The following is a 13,181-nucleotide window of genomic DNA, read 5'->3' on the forward strand; positions in this document are numbered from 1 at the left end:
ATGATGGCTGTGTTGAATGCAGATCTCAACTGGAGGGTTAATTCAAATGCTTTCAAGTATCTTCCAAGCTCCACCCAAAATCCCAGAAAATTCCAAAAAAAAACCTAAAATCCTAAAAATATTTAAAAATTGAAATTATCCATCCACACTTAAAGTAAAATCCATCCGCCCTCCGCAACAGTTTGTCGAGGCGGACAAATTTAAATAAACTCTAGCTCACAAAGAGCTAATGCCTAGTCGAAAATATCACTAGGATCCATTCTCAAACAATCTCTTGCCAGTAAGGATGTGGTACGTGTCCTCTAACCGGCAGTTTCGCCGCCAAATGGCACTGCAGGTAAACGGTTATGACCCGGGGCCCTCTGAACCGAGTGGTTTTGCCGCCAAATGGCACCACAGATAGCGGTTATGGCCAAAGCCAATACGCTCCTTAATGGCGTTAAATCCTTGAGATATGAATCAATAGGATATGATCGATATGGCACAAAGCCCTCTGTTAGCTAAGGTGGATTCAAATTTGTCCCCTTAGACAAACATTCAACCCCGGTCTACAAGGTCCCCTTGGACGAAGCAACCCATGGCTGCCGACAAGGATCCTTCTGTCAGGTTGGGTCGACTACCTCCTCTGACTAATTAGACCAGGGACCACGATGGCCCGGGATGACGGAACCATGGGATCTTGATCGGGTCCATCATCCATTCCCCCAACATCCGCTTTAAGTGTTAGATGGTGAAATTTTCTATTTTAAATATCAAACTTTTCAAATCTTTGCAAATTCCCACATCCAAACTTCCAAATATATCCAAATCCATTGCTGCTACTATATGCCAGATAACACGTATTTTTATACGTATCTGATCGACGACTAGACTTAATCGAAAGTTCTCTCTCGTGATCGGGAGGGGTAATTAACTATAGGGGCTTGCGCCTATAGGAAACCAGAACTCAGATCATAAAGTCCTCACAAAATGAGGGCGAAATCTCTGGGTAGTGTCTTATCTACAAACCCATCTGCCTTCCAAAATTTACCTCGGAACTTAGTTCGTTAAAACTCCCTCGCCGAATAAGAAAAGCGAGTGGAGGCCGAGGACGAATTTTCGGAGCCCACAAATAGCTATGGTTTAAATAAAATGTAGCTAAAAAAGGCAAGGTGTGCTAGCTGAGAATTGCTGATTGTTGATGCGGTTGAAACATCTGCAATGGTTACAAGAATATGGTTGCTGCTGGAGGTAATGAGTGTGTGAGTGGAACTATGGGGAGCAAATGGGATAGATGTTACAAGCCAGTTTTTGAAGCGAAGTTACCAAAAAAAAAAAAAAACGATGAACTGTTTGTATATTTTAGTGGCATACATAAAAAAATTTTGCTTAATTCCAGTAGTGTTACCTACCTTTTTGCAAGTAAGCTAAGCCCATGTTGCACATGAAACTTGTTCGATGATGCACCAGCCAGGCGGTTAGTAATGTCATTTTTTTAGTTTTGTATTGTGCACTGAATTATGTGATGATGATGAAGTTCTTGTAATGTTTTATATCTATATTTTGTCTGATACTACCTATATATTCTTAATATTTGCAGAAGCTCATATTTCAAAAGCCACCTCCCAATGTACGCAAGATAGTTCTTGCAACAAACATGGCTGAAGCAAGTATTACAATTAATGATGTTGTTTTTGTGGTTGACTGTGGCAAAGCAAAGGAGACCACATACGATGCTTTAAACAATACACCATGCTTGCTGCCTTCCTGGATTTCTAAAGCTTCGGCGCGACAAGTAATATAGTTTTTTGTCCTTTTTTCGTTTATCATTGCTTGCAATTTCTCATGCAAATTCCATGAGGTTTCTTCTGCTGTTTCCCGCATGTAAGGTATATGATTAGTTGTTGTTCAACATTGTTCTTCACGTTCATCTAGTTAACAGTGGCTATAATAACTTGATAATCCTTTTTTTCAAATCCATATCTCGATAATCAATGATTTATTTATTTGTTTAACATTTATATTTGTGTCCAGAGGATAAATAATTCCTGTCCAACATTGGTTCTATCATTGTACAAGTTTGAGCCATTAATACTAATATGTTGTAAAAGATTTTTTTTAAAAATTTCTGGTGGAAATTTGTGGATCTTGACTAGATTTACTTTTGTAATAGATTTTTTTTATTTTTATTAATTTTTGTAGTTCGGATAACTATTCATGTAGCGAACTATGTTTATTTTAGCAATTTGAACCTTTTCTATTGGCCTTCTAATTGTAAATGAATAGCTAGGGTCACCTGCAACCGCACATTTACAAGCATCTAAAACTCATGCCATATATCTTTCTTTTAGTGGATAGCTTATACTCAGCCGTATGATTGTTTTTAAGTATGATTTATATTTCAGAATTTATGTAAATGGCTTTTACGATTCTGGGCTAGCTAGTCTTGTGCTTCTGCAAATTTGAACTTTGGTGTGATACGCGGAGACATCTTTCAGCATAGTTCAATGTTGCACATGTCTTAAATTAATGCCGGAAAGTTTTGAAATTCAATAATTGGAAGGGACACATACCTGTTATTTTTAGATTAGTCATTCTCTTTGGCGTATGTGCCAAGCATAGAAGATTCAAACTTCCTGACACTCGTTAGATTTAACAAAAAGACATTACCTTCATTGCTTGCTGATATGGCGGCAAAAAGAATTTCTTATTTGAGATTTTACTGGATTCTAATGACATTACTTTTATTTTCCTTCTTGGTTAATAAATGCGTGTGTGAATCATTTATTCCTTCTTTGGTCATTGGCTTTGCAGAGAAGAGGTCGAGCAGGTCGTGTTCAACCTGGAGAATGCTATCATCTCTATCCTAAATGTGTTTATGATGCCTTTGCAGATTACCAGCTTCCCGAACTTCTGAGAACTCCTTTAAACTCCTTATGCCTGCAAATAAAAAGCTTGCAGCTTGGTTCTATAACGCAGTTTTTGTCAGCTTCAATGCAGCCTCCAGAGCCGTTGGCTGTAAGTCATTAAAATGGATCTTCTACTCATCAATATTACTTTATCACAATCAGTTGTGTCTTCTTTATGAGTCTTCATTCATTCATTCATTTTATATGATAGTTGCTTTTACATTGATTAAGTCATTTTATTAGGTTCTGTAGGGCTTAAGTTGACTTGGTTATGTTCCATGTAAGTGTGTGCTGTTAGAGGAACAGGAACTACATTCACTGCACATCATTATATTAAAAAGTAATTGGTGGTAGCCAATCTAGTTTTTAACATATGATTTGTCATTTTACCCCTCTTATTATTTTATCAGCTTGAAAATGTTTCAAGCATGGTTTGAAGGTGCTTTTAACCTGGGGAAAATTTGGATCCGTTTCCATCTAGGGCTGTCTGAATACTATGTTTTTTTTCAATGGTTCCTATTATGTTTTAAGATGAAACAATTGAAAGATAATGATGGTAGGTGTGTGAACAGTTTCATTAGCTGGATAACAGGTTTAATCGCATGATCCTTGAAGTTAAGTTGCTGTTCTACTGGTTTTAATTTACTGAGATTCACAAAGAATTTTTGGAAGAGGCAAGCATCCAGGTCCATCTCCTTTTGGGTAAAAAAGTATGTAAACCATGAAAGCAAACCTTTTTTTTTTTGGCATAGAATGCATAAATTATTACTCTATTGTGCTAGTGAAGTACACACATTTATGCTTAATGGCTAAAGATGACTCAAGTGACTTAGACACCGATCAAGTATACAGCACGGGTACTTGGTTTTTTTTCTTACCTTTTATAACTTTTGAACTGCTGTTGAAAAACTTAATCATACATATGCTTATGGATATTTATTGTTTGCTTATTTATGTTATAAGTGATAAATTGTATACAGTAAGTTTTATGTGAAAGCATCACACAAGCAAACACCCTCATGCATACTAATGAATGGTAATGAACATGGTGCTCTAGGAAGGATAGAGATAAAGGCATACCATACACGAGGCTCACACCAGTGCAGGATCTGGAAAGGGATGTACCTTGTCTTACATTTGCATTGCAATGATAATTTTGTGGTTCAAACTCAGGACATTCAATTAATAACTGAGCAATATAACCTTTGTTCTTATACCATCCCTTCTAAGGAAGGGAATAGTGAAATATTTATATTAAAGGTGTCGGGGGAGTTGTTCCTAATGAAGATGAAGTTGTTGGAAATGGACTTGGGTATTTTGAGCATATACAGACGATAGTGGAAAATGCATCAAGAAGGCGGGGAGATGAGAAATGAATTAGAAAGTGAGGGGTAACACCAAGAAAGCCAAATGTAAGCTGTTGTAATATGACTAGAGGCCACAGAAAGAATGACTTGCATAAACTAGAGTATAAAAGACATTCTATAACAAATTAAATAGATGAAGATTGGATTCATAAAGTTAGAACTCATATAATTGGGATAAGGCTAATAATGGTAATAATGATGAGTTGATGACACTATTCGGATCATGAACAATAACTCTTCCCCTTCCCTGCTTTCATACTTGTTACATGTTGGCTTATTCAACAGACTGATTACTTAATTTCATACAGGTGCAAAATGCAGTTGAGTTCTTAAAGATGATAAGTGCATTAGATGAGAATGAAAATCTTACAAATCTTGGTACGCTCTGTCTCCTTTTATGGTATAAAATTGTGTAAAATTTTTATTATTGTATAAGTCATACTATTTGGTTTGTTGGATCTCAGATTTATTGTTTTTATTTCTTTTCCCTGTAAGGAAGATACCTCTCAATGCTTCCTGTTGATCCAAAGCTAGGCAAGATGCTTATTATGGGTGCTGTGTTTCGCTGCTTTGATCCTGTTCTCACAGTAGTGTCAGGATTGAGCGCTAGGGACCCTTTTCTGCTTCCTCAAGACAAGAAGGATGTAAGTCGATGAAATAATTTGAAGATTTACATATGATGAAAACTGAGCTAGGATGTCTCAGATTTCATGTATGATGTATGAGCATCTGGCTTTTGCTGCTGAAACTAGTTAGATACATGTTTTCACTTCACTCTTTTCGAAATAAAATTTAAAGCTATTTTGAAATGGGTAATTTGGATATCATCTAATTCATTTTTCAACTCTCAGTTGGCAGGAACAGCAAAATCAAGATTTTCTGCAAAGGATTACAGCGACCATATGGCTCTTGTCCGCGCATATGAAGGATGGAAAGATGCTGACAGAGAAGGGTCTGCTTATGAATACTGTTGGAGAAACTTCCTTTCATCCCAAACCTTGCAAGCTATCCACTCATTTCGAAAGCAATTCAGTTTTATTTTAAGAGATGCTGGTTTGCTTGAAACAGATGCCAGCACCTGTAACAGCTTGAGCCATAACCAGTCACTTGTCCGTGCTATCATATGCTCTGGACTCTTTCCTGGAATATCTTCTGTAGTGGTAAATCATCCTCAGCATTACTTGCATTTAATACACACGTCTTTCTTCTCTTTTTATGCTTGAGCTAAATTTGAGTTTCTCGGTGTAGCATAGAGAGAAATCTCTTTCTTTCAAAACAATGGATGATGGCCAGGTTCTACTTTATGCTGTAAGTTTGGAGCCATCACCCTTCTTACATTTACTTTATTCTTGATCTTTTAGCTGTGTATTTAGTAGAACCATATATGAGAACTTTTTACCCTAATCATAATTAGTCAGCCATTGAGTTTCGTTAAACATGTTATTCAAGAGGCATAATGCCTTTAGTCTAATATTGACCATTATCGTATAATAATCTAACAAACGTAGTTGAATGAAAGTGTTAAACAGGCTGATTAAATCATCTGACTGATTCAGCAATTTTGAAGCTGAAATTTTGCTCTGCTGCCCCCAGCTAATTCCTATGAGCTTCTCACCGTTTGCAGGCCAAAAGAACACAAGATTATCACTTTTTTAGCTATGAAGAGGACAGCATTAGAGGAGTGGTTGATGAAGAAATTATGTAGAGAGAAATTCAAATTCTATGAAGAAATTGTTTAGAGGGATATTCTATTCTTTGGAATCATTACATATATATACATTCTAGGAGAATAAATAGAAAAAGGAAAGACATTTAATCTAATTAATTATAATAATCATATCCCATGAATTTCCAACTGCAACCCTCGTATTACTGCTCATGGATCTCCAATTGCATCCCTCAGATTGCTGCTCACTGATCTCCAACTGTAGCCCGCAAATTGCTGCCCACGGATCTCCAACTACAGCCCTCGAATTGCTGCCCACAGATTGCTGATGTTGCCTCCTTTTCTATCTTTTCAACTTCAGATTTTTCCTTCATTAAATAAACCCAAGTGAGTCTAGTATGATCATTAAAAAATATCACAAACTACCGTGCTTGACTTATATTTTTAACCCTTGAGGGTTCCCAAATATTATTATGGATCAAGGCAAAGGGTTTAGAAGATTGGCAAGGAACAATTGGGTAAGATGATCTGATATGTTTAGCCAATTGGCAAGTTTCACATTTGAACAAATTTGAATTTTTATTAAGAAATAAATGAGGAAAAAGCTTTTTAAGACATGAAATTTGGATGACCTAACCTATGATGTCACATGAAATCTCTCTATCTTGACTGACTCTAGAATGAATCTGGACAAACTAACTTACAATAAGATGATTCTTAGGAGCAACAATTAAGGTTTGTATGGATTTGGTTGTCTTGATGTATTATAATGCTGAACAGATCTCAGCACTGCCAATCTTCCAGTTTCTTAAAAATACATACATTATTGGAGAAAACTTTTAAACAATTACTATCACGAGCCAATTTACTAATAGAAACTGGATTGCACTCAAGATTGGACACATAAAAAATCGATTTAAGGGTGATAGCTTCTGTGACAAAAGCATAACCAGTTCCTAAAACTTTGTATGTTGAGCCATCAACAATCTTAACTATTTGATTTGAATGATAAGGTAGCTAGTCATGGAGTGTAATGTCTCCTGTCATATGATCTGATGCTCCTGAGTCAATAACCCAAAGTTTTAACTATTTTATACCTGAGTAAGCATTTCTGGAGACTCTCGGTTTGTGATGTTGTTAAGCAACAACTTCAACATCTCTAAATGCTCCTTGGTGAAAGGAATAGCTTTAGCTTTGATGGATTGATCTTGCGTGGTGTTGACAGAGTTCGCCTTGCTTTCTTGTGCTGATTGTTTTGCCTTCCAATCAGTTGTTTTTCCATGAATCTTTCAACATATCTCATTTGTATGTCTTGGTTTGTTTGGCACAACGATCACACCGTGGTCTAGGAAGAGGGGAAGTTGTCTGCAGATCTAGAGTTTTCGGTGTTTAAACTGGTAATGTTTGGATACGAGGATGAGATCTCGTTATCCATGGACATGGTTGGGTTTCCTCGATTGAAAGAGACGATGAATTTTGGGCAAGGGCCACCGATGCTTGAAGAGAGGCTATCAGCAGAATGATGGAGAGTTACCACCGATTGAGGGACGGAAAGGGAGAAATGTTTTCCACTGATACTTAGAGAAGGCTTTGGGTTTTCCCAGGCTCTGATACTATGAAGAAATTATTTAGAGAGAAAATTAAATTCTATGAAGAAATTGTTTAGAGGGAAATTCAAATTCTATTCTATTTCTTAGAATCATTACATATATATACATTCTAGGAGAATAAACAAAAAAAAGAAAGATATTTTATCTAATTAATTATAATAATCATATCACATGGATCTCCAACTACAGCCCTCAGATTACTGCCCACGGATCTCCAATTACAACCCTTGAATTGCTTCCCACGGATCTCCAACTGCAGCCCTCAGATAAATAGTTCTTTGCTTATTACATCATCTTAATTGCATTAGGAGCCCTAGAACCTTGAACAACTTGCATCAAGGGTTCAATTTTTTTGAAAGAGCGGTGGCAAGTCATTTGGGATTAAATTGAGAGTACATAAGGTGAGATCTTGCTGGAATGGCTGCTTTTGTGATGACATGAAGGGCATGGATGATAACATTTGGCATACCCTGGGAGATGGATTCATGGGCGTTTATTGTTGTGAAGGCTCATAATAGAGTGAAGTGCTAGCATATTAGGGGTTTGGGGACCACATAGAGGGCAATTGGGGCTCTGGCGATGGTCTGAATTGGTTCAATGGCATGGTGGTTCAATGGCATGGAAGTCCATGTGTCAAAGGAAAATCTTTTGGACAATGTAGATATGCAAAAAGTGCTACATGGCAGTTTTATTAGTCAAGTTTGCTTGCTTGTTTATCATTTCTCTTAATTTAATGCCAAACTCCATCAAAAGCAAATTACGTGGATAGGTTGTTTACACTTCTAGCCTCTGAGAGATGCAATTGATGTATTATTGTCTTCATTCTGCAGTCTTTTTTGTGTATGAATTTTTTTTCACATGCACCCTTAATAAAAGGCATTTCATACTAATCAGTTGAGGCTGAGATAACATGTGGCCATCTGGGTCAGGTCAGTAGTAAGCTCTTGAAAAGCCTGAATTAATCCAAAAAAAAATTATAAGCAAATTGACATAGTGTTGCTGGATATCATGATTATCAGAATTTAAAAGAAGAAAATCAGAGTTTTTCATAAGCTGGTGGTAGGAAAGGAAGGCGAATAATCAAATATGTTTTTCTTTCATGACCATGTAATAAGTCAACAAAATAATGTGCATCTTGATGCTTTTGTGCAGCTAGATCTGATTTTATTTTCAAGTAGAATCTTGCCATGCGTAGCTTTTTTAGTACTGCACGAACCATGGCTAACATATTCTTCTTGGTGCTTGCTACATATGCAGTTAATTACCTATACCATAAACTAGGATTCTGTAAGCTGAATATTTTAGTAAGTTGAATGACTTATGTATTTTTAACCAATGCTGATGTTTGTATCAGAACTCTGTGAATGCAAAATACCAAACCATTCCGTACCCATGGTTAGTATTTGGTGAGAAAGTGAAAGTAAATGCAGTCTTTATTCGTGATTCCACTGGTGTATCAGATTCTATGTTGATCCTGTTTGGTGGTGCTCTAAAAAAAGGAGAAATGGTAACTTTTTAAAATTTTTGTTTATCATGTCCAGTTAATTCCTTCTCAATGTCATCCTGTAATAAGTACTGGTTGGAAATGCGAATTCAGGCTGGACACTTAAAGATGTTGGATGGCTACATCGACTTCTTCATGGATCCAAGTTTGGCGGAATGCTATTGGAAGCTCAAGGAGGAGCTTAATACGATCATCCAAAAGAAGGTAGCTTTGGTATATAATTGATTTTATATTGTTAGCCTTACCCGTTTGTTCATAGGCTTTGATCTAAATGCCATTTTCCACGGCTTTGTTAGGCAAAGCATGGACTAAGTTCCGTTGCTGATAATGGTATCAACACTTGCTTAAAAAAAACATAGTGAAAAAGGAGATGGTAAAGTACCACATGAGAGAGGTGGTTTTGCATTTGTGTGGTGGCTTTGGCTCCCCCCCCCTTCCCCATTTCAATAAAGATAGAAAACACGATGGAAATTTGACAGAAAAGTTTATTAAGGTCGTTTTATTGATTGTAGATCGGCAGCAAGTGTCGAGAATGATGATTTTGTTTATCCTCATCTTATCCGTAAACCTGAAATAATTACTTTTGAGAGAAATTGTAGAATTTACAATTGTCACGACCCGACCCGGTTAGCTCGTAGATACGAGGCGGGAATGAGATCGGACATGTAATAAGTAATTCATCATTCTTCAAGTAAAATAATACTATTCAAAGAAATCATCACATGACAAAAAGCACCTCTAATAACACAATTCCATAACACCACATATGTCTAACATAATGTACAAGATGGCTATATCAAAAGTTTTGACACTTACTCTGTATGCCATCCAAAAAAAATCACATAAACAAAAACTACAACTACAAGACAATAAAAAAAAGGAACCTGTCACCCGGAGTACGACGCCTGTAAGTGAACCTTGGGTTTTCAGCCATCTCTTCTACTAGGTTCTCCTGAAAATTTTCCCAAAACTCGGGAATGAGCTACGCTCAGCAAGTGATAACTATAGCTAAACTTTGTATGTCTATGAAAAAACATATTTTGTGAAATAATATTCTACACATGAGTTAATAAGTGTCTAAATGTTAAATTGAACATGATATGCCATTTACTTGCCTAGAATATGATATGTGATGCATAGATTTACTGTAATGTCATAATATAAACATCCGTCCCGGAGTATCGAACGTACTGATCAGGTACATTTCTTTCTTTTTTTTTTCTTCTTTCATGGCCATAGCATTTTCATATAATTCCATCTTGCCTCAAAGGCGGTATATAACCTCTTGATACTCCGTCATCAACAATCACAAACGATGTTACATGCGTATAATGCAAAGAAATACATATGATAGGTTAATGACCGTTTTGGACTTTTCATTCTAAGTACCAATGCTTAACATCAAGTAACACTTGCATGAAATGTATCATTTAATACCCTTGCATGACATGACATTAAGGAACAATTGCATGAAATGCATCTTTAAGTATTCTTGTATGAAATGGAAACATTAAACATAGCATAAAACTTTTGAACAATATAGATATACTTGTTTTAGCAAATAGAATCACTTACCTTACACCTTCTTTGCTCTCCCTACAACAGTCTTGTCTCCTTCTACGGTTCAAGACCTAAAGCAACGTGATAAACGATTATTAGCCTCAATCCTTAACATCTAAAATCCCTACACATCATCTTATACCCTCTTATACATTCATTTATTTTGTAAATAAAACATTTAATCTAAAATTTTTGGATTAAGAAAAATGCCCAAAATTTTGACTTTCATCTTTTGCCCAAATCATTCCTTAAGCATGCTAAAACCTCCCCTTTATTTATTTAATCAATAATATTCAATTATTTTCGGATTTATATTAAATTAAAATTTGGAAAAATACTTTTTCTCTCCAATTTGACATTAGAGGCCTCTTGAGGCCCTTAGGAATCCAATTAGGAAGCATGCATCCTATAAAAACTAGGTTTTGAAAAACCCTAGACTTTCCTTAATTTTTCCACTCAAATTTGGTAAATGAAAAATTACATTTTTCATATCAAAAATCTTCCCTTAAGCTCCTCTACTCATTCCAATAAAAATTGTGTCAAAAAGAGAAACCCTAAAATTCGGATCCTAGGTTTTCCCTTAAGAAATCATCTAGAAATTTCACTAAAATACATTCCTACACAAACCCTAAAGGTTTGCTAAAGAAATAATCAAGAAAAACCAAACCCTAATTTCGGATTTCATTCTTTTGCTTAAAATTTTGACATGTAAGGTAGGGAAAACATAGATTAAAGAAATCTCTAAAGCTTTCCTAAAGAAATTTCTAAAAAAAACACAAACCCTAAAGTTTTCTTTCAAGAAAACTCAAGAAATCCTTCATTTCTTTTAAGAAAAACTTACCTCAAGGCTTTCCCTACGCTTTTCCTAAAGATTCCTCGCCGGAATCTCGCCGGCCGCCGTCCGGAAAGAAGTTTCCGCCGCCTCCTCCCCTCTTCCCGTCGCTCTCTCTCACGCTCGGCCGAAAAAATCGCACAAGGGACCGAAATATTCGGTCCCTTAGGTGTGAGAATGACTTAAGGAAATTTTAGGAAGCCAAATTACGCATGTGCCCTTCTCTCAATAGGTTTTCTTTTAAATCATGAAGGGCAAAATGGGTAGAAAGGTTAAAGTTTACTTAAACCTTCTTCGGAAATTTATAACTCCAAAACCAAGCGAAATTAAATATAAGTTCTTTATATCGTTTCGCTCGAAATTTCGAGACGAATCTAACGAAATTTATTTCGTCGAATTCCGACGACGTCGAAATTTCGCTTAATTTCGTCTCGGCGCATTGAAAAGCGTGCGAAGCCTAAAACGGCATTTTTTTGGGTTTTTACATTACAATCAATATTGATTTACAGCTATGACCAATTATGATGGATCCAACAAATTTCACCGTTTCTCAAAACGAAATTTTTTTAAAAAAATTTCAACCAAATGATCCTTTATAATTCTTGAAGATCTTACAATTGAAATTACTCACGTGCATTTTTTATTTTTAACCAGCAAATTCCTTTGGCTTCTGCAGCTTGAAGACACCAGCTTGGATATCCATAAGATTGGCAAGTACTTGTTGCTTTCCATTCAGGAGCTGGTCTCTGGGGACCTTTGTGAAGGGAGGTTTGTATTTGGCCGAGAAACAAAACGGATACGAACCTGCACTACCAGTGAAGACAGCACCAGCAAATTCACAAAGGGTGGCACAAATCCTAAAAGCCTTTTGCAGACATTACTAATGCGAGCAGGGCACACCCCTCCGAAGTACAAGACGAAGCATCTGAAGACTAATGAGTTCAGAGCTATGGTGGAATTCAAAGGGATGCAGTTTGTGGGTAAGCCCAAAAGGAACAAGCAGCTGGCAGAAAGGGATGCGGCCATTGAGGCTCTTGAGTGGCTGACACACACCACTGCCGATGATAGTCAGCCCAAAGACGATGAGGACTCGCCTCCTGATATTACTGATAACATGCTGAAGCTCCTTAATAGGAGACGGCGGCGGCGGTGCTCGAGGCAGGGTTCAGGTTGATTATGACAACTATTATGGACATGACAAGGTATATTAGAGTTTAGTGTTGGGACCTCCTGCGGGATAGGGAAGTTGCGCAAAGGCATGCTTTATAATCTTTGTCAAAGATTGAGGCTTCGTTTGGGACGGCTTTATTACTACTTCTTAAAGCAACTTTTTAATACAAAATTATAATTTATATACTAGAAAGGTGCTTTAAGAAGAAGAAAAAAAGCTGTCCCAAATGAAGCCTGATATTAAAGTTTGCTGATGCTCCAGAAAGCTGTTGCAGATAGAGAAAATGAATACCAGTTCATCTTTGTAATCTATCCAAATTTGTCTGTTAGTGTAAATTTTCAAATGCAATTTTGGTCGTCAATGTATTCTTCCATTGGTTTACTGTTTTTGCTTTTTAAGATGATGTATCCTTTAATTATTTTAATGTTAATTGAAGGCAATTTTCAATTTCGTTGTAAATTTTGTTTTAAATTTGACGATTGGCCCTTTAGTGTGAAATTATTATCAATTGTATACTGGTAAAAATAATTTCAGCTTCTCATCACGTCTATTCCTGCTCTTTGCCCTCTTAGAATAGAGGATA

At 36.4% G+C, this 13,181-nt stretch overlaps 1 protein-coding gene across 2 annotated transcripts in view; it reads left to right on the plus strand.

Moving 5' to 3' along the window:
- LOC110114772 (DExH-box ATP-dependent RNA helicase DExH3) overlaps positions 1–13,057 on the plus strand; it is a 31,544-nt gene extending 18,487 nt beyond the window's left edge. For both annotated transcript variants that reach the window (XM_020847763.2, XM_028694175.1), the window contains exons 11-19: positions 1,580–1,774; positions 2,794–2,997; positions 4,564–4,633; positions 4,751–4,899; positions 5,107–5,415; positions 5,504–5,563; positions 8,886–9,038; positions 9,129–9,239; positions 12,104–13,057. In XM_020847763.2, coding sequence (XP_020703422.1) covers positions 1,580–1,774; positions 2,794–2,997; positions 4,564–4,633; positions 4,751–4,899; positions 5,107–5,415; positions 5,504–5,563; positions 8,886–9,038; positions 9,129–9,239; positions 12,104–12,601 — 1,749 coding nt within the window. In that variant the 3' untranslated portion in view covers positions 12,602–13,057. The remainder of the gene's footprint in view (positions 1–1,579; positions 1,775–2,793; positions 2,998–4,563; positions 4,634–4,750; positions 4,900–5,106; positions 5,416–5,503; positions 5,564–8,885; positions 9,039–9,128; positions 9,240–12,103) is intronic.
- The last annotated feature ends 124 nt before the right edge of the window (positions 13,058–13,181 follow it).

The sequence above is a fragment of the Dendrobium catenatum genome, unplaced genomic scaffold, assembly GCF_001605985.2.
Source record: "Dendrobium catenatum unplaced genomic scaffold, ASM160598v2 fragScaff_scaffold_412, whole genome shotgun sequence".
Taxonomy (NCBI): domain Eukaryota; kingdom Viridiplantae; phylum Streptophyta; class Magnoliopsida; order Asparagales; family Orchidaceae; genus Dendrobium; species Dendrobium catenatum.